The following is a 14,727-nucleotide window of genomic DNA, read 5'->3' on the forward strand; positions in this document are numbered from 1 at the left end:
TCTGCAGTACACCACTGCACAGGCTTGTGTAAATGTAAGAATACAAAGTCATGTATTTCAACAACATTTATTGGATACACAGTATGTTATTTTATTACCGTGGCCATATTTATAAAGCTATTATGGTTGTTTTACGGTGTTTACTTCCCATTTAAACACACATTTTGGCTGAAAATATTGCACAGTAAAACAACGCTAAGACATGAGCTTAATAGAGGGTGTTGAAAAGGGTGGATATTTAAGCCAAAAGATTGTGACTCTGGAGTTCATTCTTGCAAATTTTGCTGTTATGCTATAAAAAAATTACGAGAATACCTTTGCTACTCGATAGTTAAGTTGGACATTAATCTGCTCATTCCCTGCTGCATGTGTCGGTTATCGAGGAATAAAATGCGCGTTAAACATGGCGGTCTGATTAGTCAAACGTGCAATAAACTAATAAACTAGTTTATCTACCTCGGTCACGTTTCCGTGCAGCGGGATCTGTTATAGACTATTACTTACTCGATTCAATTAATTCATTAGGTACCTAGTATCATTGATCAGCCCCCGTATTTTGTAACTTTTTGAGAGTTAGCAACCGGTGATAATTGGTATCAACTTAGAGACTTATTAACCGAAATCACCAAAAATCTTAGTGAAAGAAATATGCAAGAAGCCTACCAATATATCCTTACCTACATTCAACATAAACGTTTGTGAAATCAAATAAGTCAGTAAAAAGTTATTAATTAATAATGTTCTAAGTTGTCAGGCATTTTATACCAACCAACCCCACTCGGAGTTACATAATACGGGGGCTGGAATGAATTAGGAATTAACGGGCAGTACGAAATAAATAAAAAAACATTTGCCAACATAAACGTTAGTAGTCAATATTTATTTCTTAACATCATATTAATATTATTATAACAGTCAAATCTAAATAATTTAATAAACATAATTTAGTCATTTCAAACAAACCTAAATTGTTTTAATGTATTCCTTTTCTCGTTCTGTAACTGTTCAGAGCGAATCTCGCTCCAGTCTTGATCCCCTCCCAGGTCTCGTAGCCAGCCTGTTCCACAAACTCAGGATCCACCAAGAACCCGGTAAGCGTCGCACTACCTCTGTAGGCGGGCAACTCCAGGGTGTACGAGTAAGGAATACCCAAACTCTGAGCGTAGTCTTGAGAGCTTCCTGAAGCAGGGTACAGCGTCAACGCCACATTACCAACCGTGTAATTCGGATTGGTTCTCAATTTCACAGCGTCAATAGCTTCTCCGATTAAAACTCCAACCAAATGTAAAGCCAGGCCATTAGATGGGAGCTGACCGCTTCCGTAGCCGTAGAGAACGTAGCTGCCAAAACTATGGATGTCCAGGAATAGCTCGATACGGTCCTTGTGTTCGTCTAGAATCTTCTTAGTGACGGCGGTTTCTGGCTCAGAGAATGGTGCTCTGCCGTGGAACGTGTCAGAACAAACTGAGTTGCTAGATTCGGTGCTCCAGAAGATGTCGTAGTTTCTGTTCAAATCGACGCCCATGCATATGTCGTTGATGAAAAGTCCGTCTTTACGGTTCTTCCTCCAGTAGCGGTTCTGAAACATTATGAAAGCGATGGTTAGAGTATGAACTTTAGATTATTAGAGTAGGTACTGCTATAGGCTTATCTCGGGGGTCCAGTAAACTGTCATAGGACTTACTTATTCGTTAGTGCATGATGCTACGTATATGCAAATGACACACTCGGTTCCATCACAGTAATGGATAGACAGAAGCGATTTTAAAGCCCATGAATTAACATTTGACAGGAATAATAATTTACTTCTAGAACGTTGGATGAGCCCTATATGCTCTAACCAAAAATTTAATCCGCCATTTAAAATAATAAAAATAATTATCACTAGGGATACGAACAGAAATCTCAACAGAGGTAGTTATGGTAGAGTCACATCATATTAATTATAGGTAAAAATAAAGATTATCCAGATTAAAAATCAGACTTGGGTGAGGGTAGTAAGGACACTTTTATCGTGAAACCTGTAAAAATATAATTAGTATTTGCAATAACATTGATACTTACAGCTTCATGAGTATGCACGTAGCCATCGGGGTTGGCTGTGGGCACGATGATCCAGTCAATGTTGTTGATGAGGTCACTCTCTGTGTTGTCAACGAGAAGTTTCTCCAGAGCGTACAGTGTGGCGGCCTGGCCGATCCACTCGCGGCAGTGGAGCAGGGACTGCATGAACACTACTGGCTTGCTGCTGTCCTGATAGAAGAATACGGTTTGACTATGAAAATAATATCAAAACACTTCATGAAACATAAAACAAAATTGCAGTATAATAGCTTTAAAGAAAGTGTACTGAACTTATAACCCAGATGTAAGTCAACGGCGGCGGCGTGTCATAAGGAGAATGCAATCTTAATATATTATCAAAAAATAAATTATTGTATGAACTGTGAACACGATGTTGAGTACTTTTTGTTTTTACACACTAGACTACTACGTACACTTTGATGTTAAGATTTATAAGCTGATTTCATTATAAATACCTATGTTCAAAACATGTACCTGGAAGTTGGTGGTGGATATACGCAGGTAGTTGATAGGTCTTCCTTCGAAGCTGATGCCTCCACTGACCAGGGTCACTTTGTCGGGATACGCCCGGGCCAAGCGCTGCATGTATGCTTCAACCTGAAACAAGAGATCATGATATATTGTATTATGTAGTCTGAGCCTATCTGAAACCTAGTTAAACATTGTGAGATATGGCGTTTCGACTTTCTCCGTGTTCGGCATCATAAGGGTCACAGTGACAGTTAAATAAAGTCCATTTTTCTCTCCACCTTTAATTTGCAAGGTGCGGGTGCCTATATAAATAGAGTGAGTCGCCCGCGCGCCTCAGTTGGTTTTTGATTTTTGAAGTGAACACTTCGGCAAAATGGCTCAATGTAGCCACGGTTCTCGTCGGCTTCGCTCCGACGGGGAAAAATATAATATTGAATTTGCGGAGTCCTCGCTGCCGGGAGCTGTAGCGTGATGCGGACCAGGCGGCGCGGGGCCTGCCGGCTGCTGCGCACGCAGCCATTGCTGAGGATTTCGCAACGAAGGTTTGAGTTGATAAGCCGTGAGTAAAATGCTATTATTTACTGCTTTTAAAAGCTCAGCCACTGGTCATAATGCTCCGGCGCTTGGGGTTTTTATCCCACGCAGTAGGGTCCGATTCAATAGTCGTGGTGATGATTGATCACATATTCCGGTCCTACTAGTAGCGCTTGAGCTAGATACTTACATTAATGACCGCTTTAAGTAAAGCATATATGTTAATTGTATACAGGAAAAAAAAAAAAAATAAATAAATAAATAACAAAAATATATTTTTCTACCCTCAATTTCTAATATTTTTATAAAACAGTTGATAAAAACTTTGCTATTACAATAATGCACTTGATTATAGCTTATGTAAGGCTTTACAAACAGGAGCTTTCCAGGACCGTCATAGGATTTTTTTTACAGGAAGCACGTGGCTCCGAGTTTCAGTATGTTGGGACATTGTGGCATGTGCGGCGAGTAATGTGATCCGCCGGTACCTACCCGCTGAGGGTAGGCAGGCCGATTCGGTGAAATTGAAGTTTCGTGTAACCTGCACCCGGCCCTGTGCTCCTGCGCTGGCCGCCGTCTCGTGGCACCTGCATCGCAACGTACACCCGGCCCTGCGCTCCTGCCCTGGCCACCGGTTCGTGCCACCTGCATCGCAGTATACACCCGGCCCTGTGCTCCTGCGCTGGCCGCCGTCTCGTGCCACCTGCATCGCAGCGTACACCCTGTCCTGGCCCTGGCCACCGGTTTGTGGTACCTGCATCGCTGCATAGACCCAGCCATGCACTCCTGCCCTGGCGGCTGTACACCCGGTCCTGGCCCTGGCCATCGTTTTGTGCCACCTGCATCGCAGCGTACACCCGGTCCTGGCCCTGGCCACCGGTTTGTGCTACCTGCATTGCTGCATAGACCCAGCCATGTACTCCTGCCCTGGCGGCTGTGTTGTCCCACCTGCATCGCTGCGCACACCTGGCACTCCTGTTCTGGTTGCCAGATCCAAACGCCCCCTGTCTGGGAAGAGATTTTATGCTCAGCGGAACCGCCTGCAGTATTGCTAGCACGGTCATCATCATCATCAGCCATCATTATGAGTGACTTATTTAGAAGGTATCGAGTAACGTGCGCTATTCATCAGTGATTTTGGCATATGCAGACGAACGTTTACTGCCAAGGTTGGTCATGTTAGCCATACAAGGGCACACCAACGAAGCCTGAGTAACCACCTGCAGTCGCCGTAGCCGCATCGGCATGGATGACGACAAATCGGGTAACGTGCACCGCTTCTAAAAGTGTTATAGCACTTCAATTTGATGCCTCCGCTGAGGTAGGGTATTCTATTAAAGCAGCTTTCTTCTTAACTGCCCAAAGTGACCTGTAGACTGCTCCTGGGGATAGTTGTGCAATCATTTTTTTATTTCGATGTCTCTGCTGAAGAAACTGTCTAATGCAGCTTTTGTTCTAAACTGCCTAAAGATCATTGGACTGCTCATGGGAATGTTGACGCACGGTTAGTACAGGAGCGTTGCTCTATACTGATGAGAAACGAACGAACGAGAGCTGTCGTGCAATCGGCACGTTTAATACATACAAACAGATAGAGCGGCTCGCGCCGCAGTGCACTGAAAGTTCGTTTTTCGTCATATAAAGTGACCCCCCAGACACTATCTTAAGTGTCATGACACATCGGCAGATTCCAGCTTTGAGTCTTTTCTTTTCTCGGCTGTGAGCAAAGTGAATCCCACCGGCGAGTGTTCAACCTAAAAGCACTGAGCTAATTCCTGATTTCGTGAAAGTCGCTGTTGCTATACCATACCGCTTCACAAGTTACCGAATTTATTATGATCCTACTGTCGGGTGATCATGATCGGAGTGTCATCGCGGTTTCTGAGTGGCACCATATTAGCTGTCTTCCTTATGTCCCAGTGGATTGTGAGTGTGTATCCGAGCTCTTTGTTGAAAAATGCGTGAACCTCCTACGCAGCAGCTGTCTACTAGTTGTGTATCGAATAAATCGAGTAACGGTGCTCTTGCACGAGACGACTACCTTTTGGTAAAATTATAACTTCCACTATTCTGGGAACATGCATATACGTACTGTGTACTGAGTATCACATCACGTGTAGCCGCAGCCCTACTCAATGTACGGGGCTAGATAATAAACAATGGCAGTCGTCATTAAATTTCTATGAATTTCGAAGGTCATCATTTGGAGCACAATCCAAAGTGTGAAAGTACCTATTCATGCCTAGACGGCTTCTCTAATGAAAATGCATTTTTAATTCGATTCTGGCGGAAACGTTTCATAACTATTTTTCAACACTGTATCTGCTGAAACTACTTAGACTGACTGGTTAAGATGCAGACGTGCCGTTTTCACAATTCCATTTAGAGTAATCCTCAACTGTTTTATGGATCTTTCAGTTAGTTACGTAACTAGTTACCAAGTAAAAAATTACTTGTGTCATGCTCGTACTCGCATCTCATTTAGGAGCTCTCTGGCCTCTAGCTGAAGGCTAGAACTGGTATATATATCTACTAAGCTAGTACAGAGTTATAACCGGGCAGCGGTGACGTGGTAGCTGCTTGATTTATTAGAGTTTGCTGAAAACTTTCTAAATAAAACTTTCTAATTATTAGTAGTCATAATATTAACTCTTCGCAGTTCTTTCAGAATGCAATACCAGGTCGCTGAAGTAGGTAACCTTCCTTAGCTGGACAACAATAAGCCTTTTTGTTTTAAAGAATGTCACAGTTATTCGCCGTTCCACTGTCATATCGATGTCCAAGGACTTTTTCTTGGGTATAGCTAACTACCTAAGTTTACCTATAGATAGCCGCAAGCTATCTGCTGTTGGTGAACTGTCAGTTCTGATTGATAAGTCAGGCTCGAGGTGGCTCGTCCAACTGTCCATGTTCCCGCCACCATGATTGTTGCTTCCACAGATTAGAGAGTCTATGTTGGCTGTCGTTGCATCAGGTCTGATCAGGTACAACTAACATCTTTACGTACCATCTTTATTTAATCGAGCTATGTTATTTTGTTTTATCTAGGTTGACTTAATGGTTTCAAAATCGAACCTACAACAATGTAAGTAGGTACCTACCTACGTACCTTTGAAGTTGCAACAAGGCGAAGCCTTAAGGTTTTGGCCGAGACCTGCCGTTAGTGTTGACGAACATACCTAAAGGTGACCTTGTTAATGGTTTTCATATGAAGTACTGAACATTTTACTTATCCTGGTGGCATGACTGATCATTTACTTACCCAGTTAAGACATGTTAGCCGGGTTTCATTTATCAATTATTATTGTTATTGTTGTGTTAATCAATCTTTATTAATTGATGTCATCTACCAAGGAATGCTGCCAGAGCTCATAATATTCACACATGATGATACAGAATGATAGTAGCCCACAAAATCGGTGCAAAGGCTTATAAAATAACTTTCCTTCCTAGTAGGACTGCACAGGAACTCGTTAACCGCCGAGTTAGTTAGAATATACAAAATTAGACTGTGTGTTACTTGTCAATCTAGAATATGAATATAGTGACCTGCATCATGTTTTGAAAAACTGAATACTTAGTTATCCGTCAGTGTCACAGCCTTCATCTAATCTTTTCCAGTAGCTGATGAGGCTGAGATATTTAGTAAAATTATCTTCCCTTCAAGCACCACTCCTCGTTCCAAGGACTAGATGCCGCGCCAAGTGTTGCAGGCCGTGTCGTCGTACGGGGCTGACTGAGCAGGTCCTCGAGGCTCCAGGGTCGGCTGCTGCATTTCTGAGGTCAGTCCAGAATTACATACCCTAGTCAGCATGTGCTGACCTGAGCCCCAGCGGCCTGGATCGATATTCTACATTTTACAGCTTTTAAATATTGTTGCAAAGTATTTCACTGATTCCATCCATTCGGCTAGTGTATGTTAAAAATATTGCCTTGACAATAACAAGATTTTGATCAATAATTACTTATAAGTATTGCTTTCGAAGAGGCACTGTATCCATATGTATAAATACCTACCTATATGTATAGGTACATACCTTCCATAACTTTCTGACAAGTCAGGAATAATAAGGAAGTTCTTAAGTCTTATGTATACTTATACCTTTCTTTTTAGTATATCTATTACCTAGAAATCTATGCATTATAAATTTATAGATTCAAATATTCATCTACTGATATACTAATCAGTAGCTTATGGGTCACAGTTGGTTTTCTCTCCACCATGCGATAATAAACACATCTCACAATGTTTAACTAGGTTTCAGATAGGCTCAGACTACATAATAGACGCATTTTTCCTGAAATAAAAATGACATATTATGTATCTAGCCTATCTGAAACCTAGTCATTTCTGCATGGTGATATTACAACTGAGGCGCGAGGCGACTCACTCTATTTATATAGGCACCCGCACCTTGCAAATTAAAGGTGGAGAGAAAAATGGACTTTATTTAACTGTCACTGTGACCCTTATGATGCCGAACACGGAGAAAGTCGAAACGCCATATCTCACAATGTTTAACTAGGTTTCAGATAGGCTAGATACATAATATGTCATTTTTATTTCAGGAAAAATGCGTCTATTAAAAAATTGTCATAAATAATGGTAAATATGGACACACTAAAGAGTAGAAGACCAGAGCGATAATATCGCCATAGGAGTGTTTGGCCGCGTTCACACCAGCGGCAGCGGTTGAAGCGGTGGCACCGACTAGCATTATTTACTCTATGGCGGAGATTTGTGCGTAGTTCTTAGATTAGAATCCGCCTTAGGATAGAAAGCACAAAGAGCGACCTACATAGACTTATAGGAGATCTATTCTCAGCGACCAGAATAGACAAAATTTCATAGCGGAGTTAGAAGAATAATCAAGGGTAGACAGAGGTTCATCAGTTATTCTTTATACCCACTTTTCAGTTGTAAACAATCAGTTAATAATATCGTCATCACTAAAAATCACATATCTCTGTGAAAAACCCCATCATCATGGCTGATTATTTACTACGTATGTGGATATCGCTAATACCGACTAATGTTGATTGATGTAGGCAAAGATAAGGTATTGCATCAATCAACTTAATATTGTTGTTATTATTACACCTCTGAATCATTCAACTTGTTCCCTTAATCACAGTGACGAACTCTAGTCAGCTCTATTATTTGTCACAGACCAGACGCAGCCTCCCATCACAAACTTGTTTTAACAACGATTTTCGTTTTTTTTTTGTCAATGTTACTTCGCGTTACCTATATTACAGGTAAAAAGAATGACGGGGCGTCCCTCTGCTTCTTTTACTTTTTTACGGTTTTCACGTAGAGTTGTTAACACCTTATCTATAAAAATACACTTACTTCTTCCCATTGGTACACTCTGTCTAGCGGGAGAGCAGCTTTTGAATCACTTTTTGAAGGGATTCTACTGGAGGCAGCGGCAGCGGCCAATAGACGGTCTTCTAGGTCCAATTGTCTAGAAAAAATAATATAAGTATAATATGTTATAATTTTATTATAATTCAACAGAATGAAAAATTTAACCTGAGAATATCAAATTGATTCGTTTAAGTTAGTTAATTTACAAAACTGATGCGTTAGATGCATTATTATTATCACTCTCATTCAAGAATCAAATCACACTGAGTTAACCTTTTAACCTCGTGTGTAATAGAATTCACACTAGTTACACAATTTTTACATTAGGAAAACGTAAAAATATACTTTTTGTACTGAAATAGTAACATAGGTGTACAAAGTAACAAAGTAAAATATCATTTAACTTACTCTTTAACGTTGTCAACCGTAGTACGGAATTTGATGCCAGCTAGTCGCAGTTTGTAAGCGAATTCCTCCTTTGAGTTCTTGGGCACAAGGACCATACCAGACCGCGACGGTCCAGGGTGCGACCAAACGTCCAGGGCTAGTTGGTCTTCTAGCATAGACACCACCTTAGATTGGGCTTCATTTTCAACTTCTAACTCATACACTGATGCTCTGGAAAGTTACAAATTATTTATTACATTTCCCGTTTGTTTTTAACAAAATTCTGTTGAACAGAGACATTTAACATGAGGCAACTAAAAACTAAGAATCCCGAAAACTAGGTACATTGGTAAAATATTGGTTTTCTATGCCATTTTCTATAAAAATGTTATAAATATCATCATCAAAAGACTTACCCTTCGTAAATCTCATGTTTTGCATAAACTGCGCTGAATAATAAAAAAATTGTGAAAAGGCGAAACATGTTGACTTGACCTCAATAGTATTTCGAATAAGCAATGCATATTTCCACACTTTATAAATATTATCCTCTTATCAATAAATTATTCATTTTGGTTATCTTATTAATCTTTTAATTAAGTTTCTGATAAACTACCTACTTAGTCGGTAGTTTTTTATTTACTAGCATTTTCGCGCGAGCTTTTCATTCAGTGTAATTTTGGGATAGGAAGTACATAATGTAACATTATAATGTTTAGGTAAGTATAACTAATTTTTCAAATGGGCCTTCTAAGTTTTAAGGTTAGTTTAATAGAATATTAATTAATTACAAAAAAAATATGTATCAATTGTACACCGTGGGAATTACACTCTAGGCTCTACGGCCGACGGATCTGTCGCTAAAAGCGATCTCTTCCAGGCAACCTTTGTGTGAAAGCATAACTTGAAGGTAGGCTGATTCCAAACATAAAAAATCTTTCCTCTTTAAATATACTATTTATCATGACCATTTAATTAAATTTAGATGAAGTTGTATAATAAATATTATAATTACAATAGTAAGTAAATAAACTATCTAAACTTTTTTAGCTTGTTAACGTTACGTTTCTTACATCTAGTGTGATGTTTTAAAAAAAAAAAAAACAGTATTTCGCTTGCATAAATTATATATTTTTTATTTATCTGCACATGCCTCTGATTCACAGATTACAGAATTATATTTTTAGGTAGCCAACAAATGGACACACTTTATTGCCTGTCTTTCCTCATTCTGTAATTGTCTCGAACGAAACGAGCTCCAGCCTTGATTCCTTCGAAGGTCTCGTAGCCACCCTGCTCCAGAAGGGCCAGGTTAACCGAGAAACGGGTGTTGCTACCTCTAAACTGGGTCAACTCCAGGGTGTATGCGTAAGGGACACCCACACTAAGGGCGTAGTCATCAGTACCTCCCGAAGCACGGTAAAGCACCAATCCACTGTTCCCAACAGTGTAATTCGGATTTTCTGGCAGTTTCACAGCGTCAATAGCGTTTCCAATCAGAATACCAACCCTATGCAGCATCAGAGCGTTAGGTGGGAGAATAGCTGTTCCATACGGGTACAGGACATAGCTGCCATAACTGTGGATGTCCAGAAACAGTTCAATGCGGTCCTTGTGTTCGTCCAGAATTCTCTTAGTGACGGAAGTTTCAGGTTCGGAGAACGGTGCTGTGCCGTGGAAGTCGCCGGCACAAACTTTGTTGCTAGAGAAGGAGGCCCAGTCCACGTCGTGGTTCCTGTTCAGATCGACGCCCACACACCAGTCCTCGAGTCCAGGGATGATTTCCTCCGAGTCAAACTCAATATCGTCTCTGCGGTTCTTCCTCCACCAACGGTCCTAAAAAATACGATATCGAATGAGTTGTAAGATACCTATGTAGGTAGATTATTTTATTATTTAAGAGCAAATAAAATAATCTACCTAAACATTTACGGACAGTAACAAAAGTGTTTACGTTACTTAATAATACGCACCGTTTCATGGCTGTACACAAAACCATCAGGATTAGCTGTGGGCACGATGATCCAGTCGATGTCATTGATGAGGTCACTCTCTGTGTTGTTGACGACAAGTTTATCTATGGCATACAAAGCGGCGGCCTGAGTGAGCCACTCACGACTATGCAGCAGGGATTGCATGAATACTACCGGCTTGCTGGTATCCTGCATAAATAATGTAACTTATTATAGTAAAGCAACTAAGCAATGCTATTGGTATATAAACAGCGAATGGAAGATGACAAGACAGGGGAATTCAAGATCTAAATAGTTTTTAGTTTCAATAACCATTAGGAGCTTATTTACGAGGTTTGGTGATCTATCAGACCCATCGGCTAAACTCTGGTTTCAATTAAGGTACACAAATAGCGTTTACACGGAGAATACTAGGTAGTGTCCAGTTCATCACATAGAAGCATTAATTTCTAGTAGTCACTACAACTAATTTATTGCTCATGGTGAAAACGGAGCATCATCTTAATCATTGTAAAAAAATACCTGGAAGTTGGTGCTGGATATACGCAAGTAGTTGATAGGTCTTCCTTCGAAGCTGGAGCCTCCGTTCACAAGGGTCACTTTGTCAGGGTAATTCCGTGCCAAGCGAACCATGTAGTCTTCCACCTGAAAAAGTGATTATCAGTAAGTAAATTTCATCGTACTTTTGGCTTTTGATTCGAAGATTAATTTAATTTTAGTTTTTTTTTGATATAAGTAATGTAATAAATAAGTGAAAATGAGGCCATGATGCCTGAAATTTTGATTTTTGATTTGATAAACTTTGCTTGACTAATAATGAACTCTGATCTAATCCAATCATCTACTTTGGAGATGGTTCTGGTTATCTGTCTAGATTCAACATTTATGGTCATCATTTTAGAACAGTTTGGGTCAAGGTTATTAATTACTTATAACATTTTATACAGGGTGTTGCAAAAAAGGTATATTACATACAGTTTCGGGCTTAGATATACCATGCTGCACATGTAGGTTTCGGCTTAGTAAACCGTTTTTGCAACACCCTGTATTTCTAAAATCATTTCCACTCACTTCTTCCCATGTGTAGACTCTGTCCAGAGGGAGAGCCGCCTTAGAAGTAATATCTGAAGAGACTGTTCTTCTAGAAGCAGCGGCCATAATGCGGTCTTCTATGTCCAACTGTCTTTAAAAAAACATACAGACGAATTGAGAACCTCATCCTTTTTTCCGAAGATTCGGTTAAAATGTGTTCCAATTAAAATATAAAATATTATGAAAATATCTGAATTTCGCTTTAATTTTTGGTCTTTAGTTTATATCAGGTTTCTAACTATATTTGGCATAAAACATTGACTATTTCAACTTCGTTAACGTTATAGTTACTATGTTACATATCATTACAATATTGATGAGAATTCTATTTTGTTTGTGGTAGACATAATATTATATTTAAAAACAATGCTGAAAAACAATTTATCAAAATGCTTTATTGAATCTTATAATAAATATAAATAAAGGCACTCTCTGAACAAAAATGAAAAAAACTATGCTTACTCTTTGACATTATCCACTGTAGGTCGGAATTTGATGCCAGCTAGTCGCAATTTGTGGGCTGCTTCTTCCTTTTTGTCCTTAGGTACAAGAACCATACCGGAGTGCGACGGTCCAGGGTGCGACCAAATGTCCAGGCCTAGTTGATCTTCTAGCATGAATACATACTTAGTTTGGGCTTCATTTTCTACTTCAAACTCATAATTCGACCACCTAGGAGAAAATATATGTTTATATTGTTGTGTATTGCAGTGTGAACCTACCAATTAGAGGACCAGGGTTGTGGGAAATGTTCCAAGCTTAGGAAGGCAGTTTAGACCATAGAGATATGCAATTATGCATACAAATTCCATTAGAGGGAGGCACGTGCCTGTTACCGACACCCCAACAGAGAGTAGGATAGAATAGTACCACACACACAGCTAATAAACAATCCACTGTAGGACATGTTACTGGAGATCGCCACGATATCCAAGCCTGGCAGGCGATTTGGATATATTTTATAATTTATTACACAACACAAACATTTAACACCCAAGACCGAGAATATAATATTTTGCCCGGGACGGGGATCGAACCCGAGACCTCCGGTATAACATTCGGTCGGTCGGCTGTACCGGCTACCGTACGGTCAGCTGCATAAGTTGTTATACACTTCTGTACCTTGTCAAACTGAGGAACCGTCAATGCTTTAATGTTTGGATACGAGTAGGCGGTTTGTTAGATTGACAAGGTTCAAAAGTGTATAGCTACTTATGCAGCTGACTGTACCACCACCGACACATTAGCAATTGTCAATCCTTAAACAGCGTCGCTCGCCTGTCAGATCCATAAAAGTTACGTCAGATTTGACAGGGACGCTGTTTATGGATTGTTAATGGCTAAATAATGTGGTGGTAGCCCCACTGTATCTTCTAAATATACTCATACTCACCCTTCATAGATCTCATGCTTAGCATAAACCACGCTGACCAACAAAAACACTGTTAAAACTCGAAACATGCTGGGACCGCTATGTTATTTAGAATGACAATTTCCTACTCATTTTATATTATCATTTATCAATAAGGGCCTTATCACTAGATTTGAAAGCGAGGCGATCAGTTTTTGTAAATATTACCTATAGCTTAATAATCCCTAATAAATTATAATTATTTCCGAGAATATTTTTCATAAATCATGAAGAGTCTAAACTGATTTTGTTGATTAAAGGCATAAGGTGGGAAGCCAGCTTTACAATTATTATTCTCTACTTAAATATATAATGTATTAAACAAAACCGTGTTCAAACTCGACCGCTAGTAAGTAGCTATAACCAGTGTGGTAAGTCCCTAAATTATACTATCATAATCTTGACAGATAGGTAGGTAATTATATTTATATTTTGATTATTTATGAGATAATAACGTATTTTCCCAAATTGAACACTAATCTAAGCATTTATTGATTTGTATTAGTGGTTTCCTGTCATAGTTATTAAGGTTTTATCTCTAGGTAAAAGTGAATGAAATACTTAAGTATATTGTAATGTAAATAAATAACAGTAAGTACATAATATTGATTATGTTTTCTTAGAACATGGACATTGCCGACGCCGTTTCTCTAAACATTTATGACAATCCGCTTAGTGCGATAGGTACGATACCGATAGGTGATAGCTTACCTCAGAACCTACTTATAAAATTCCACCCTGTATATAGTATGTAGTAATTTTTCCTTCGCCGCGTCGTTACATAATGAAACAGGACGTTTCTGAAAATGACAGGAGTATTTTTTTCTTATTACTGTGGCATTTCGTATTCGAAACGTGTAATACCGAAAATAAATGGGTGTAATTACAGAAACAGTTGACAAACGCTTCGGGTATTTCATTTTCAGCCTTATCACATTGAATTAGAGTGGAAACTGTCCGATTTTGGATACAGTTTGTTATGAATAGCTAATCATGCGTCGGTCTGACACTTAATTAAAAGCGTGTATCTATATACCTACTTATTACTTTCTGTTTTCACTGTGTCATCATTACCCAATGGAACCACGTCAAATTCACTATAGGTAGAGATTATAAAGCGTTTTTGTTTTAAATAATTACTTACAGTATATGAGTTGCTAATTAGACAAAAATACTGGAGTCACTTTAACAAGAGCGGTTGCAGACTATCTTGTTTTTTTGGCGAGTATAAGCAATTAATTACTTAACAGAAATAGAATTGGGTGTCTCACTAGTAGTGCCTGTGACTCATCCACGTTTTACGATACAAAACCAAATAACCTAACCAACGGCACAGAATAATAACTAGAACCAGCCAACGGCAACGTTTAAACCGCCGACATACAACACCAAAAGTCGCATAA

At 39.3% G+C, this 14,727-nt stretch overlaps 2 protein-coding genes across 2 annotated transcripts; both read right to left on the minus strand.

The window, feature by feature from the left end:
* Positions 1 to 849: 849 nt before the first annotated feature.
* Positions 850 to 9,425, minus strand: LOC105385736 (carboxypeptidase B). Its single transcript, XM_011556161.3, has 6 exons — positions 9,265 to 9,425; positions 8,870 to 9,079; positions 8,444 to 8,558; positions 2,560 to 2,682; positions 2,065 to 2,253; positions 850 to 1,579 (listed from the first exon to the last, which is right to left on the minus strand). Exons 1-6 carry the CDS (start codon positions 9,330 to 9,332, stop codon positions 974 to 976), a joined length of 1,311 nt encoding a protein of 436 aa, XP_011554463.3. The 5' UTR covers positions 9,333 to 9,425; the 3' UTR covers positions 850 to 973.
* A 532-nt stretch (positions 9,426 to 9,957) lies between these two features.
* Positions 9,958 to 13,461, minus strand: LOC105385737 (carboxypeptidase B). The gene is made up of 6 exons (XM_011556162.3): positions 13,307 to 13,461; positions 12,376 to 12,585; positions 11,893 to 12,004; positions 11,344 to 11,466; positions 10,822 to 11,010; positions 9,958 to 10,684 (listed from the first exon to the last, which is right to left on the minus strand). The coding sequence occupies exons 1-6, from the start codon at positions 13,372 to 13,374 to the stop codon at positions 10,058 to 10,060; spliced, it is 1,329 nt and encodes a 442-aa protein (XP_011554464.3). The 5' UTR covers positions 13,375 to 13,461; the 3' UTR covers positions 9,958 to 10,057.
* Between the last annotated feature and the right edge of the window lie 1,266 nt (positions 13,462 to 14,727).

This window comes from Plutella xylostella, chromosome 14, assembly GCF_932276165.1.
Source record: "Plutella xylostella chromosome 14, ilPluXylo3.1, whole genome shotgun sequence".
Taxonomy (NCBI): Eukaryota; Metazoa; Arthropoda; class Insecta; order Lepidoptera; family Plutellidae; genus Plutella; species Plutella xylostella.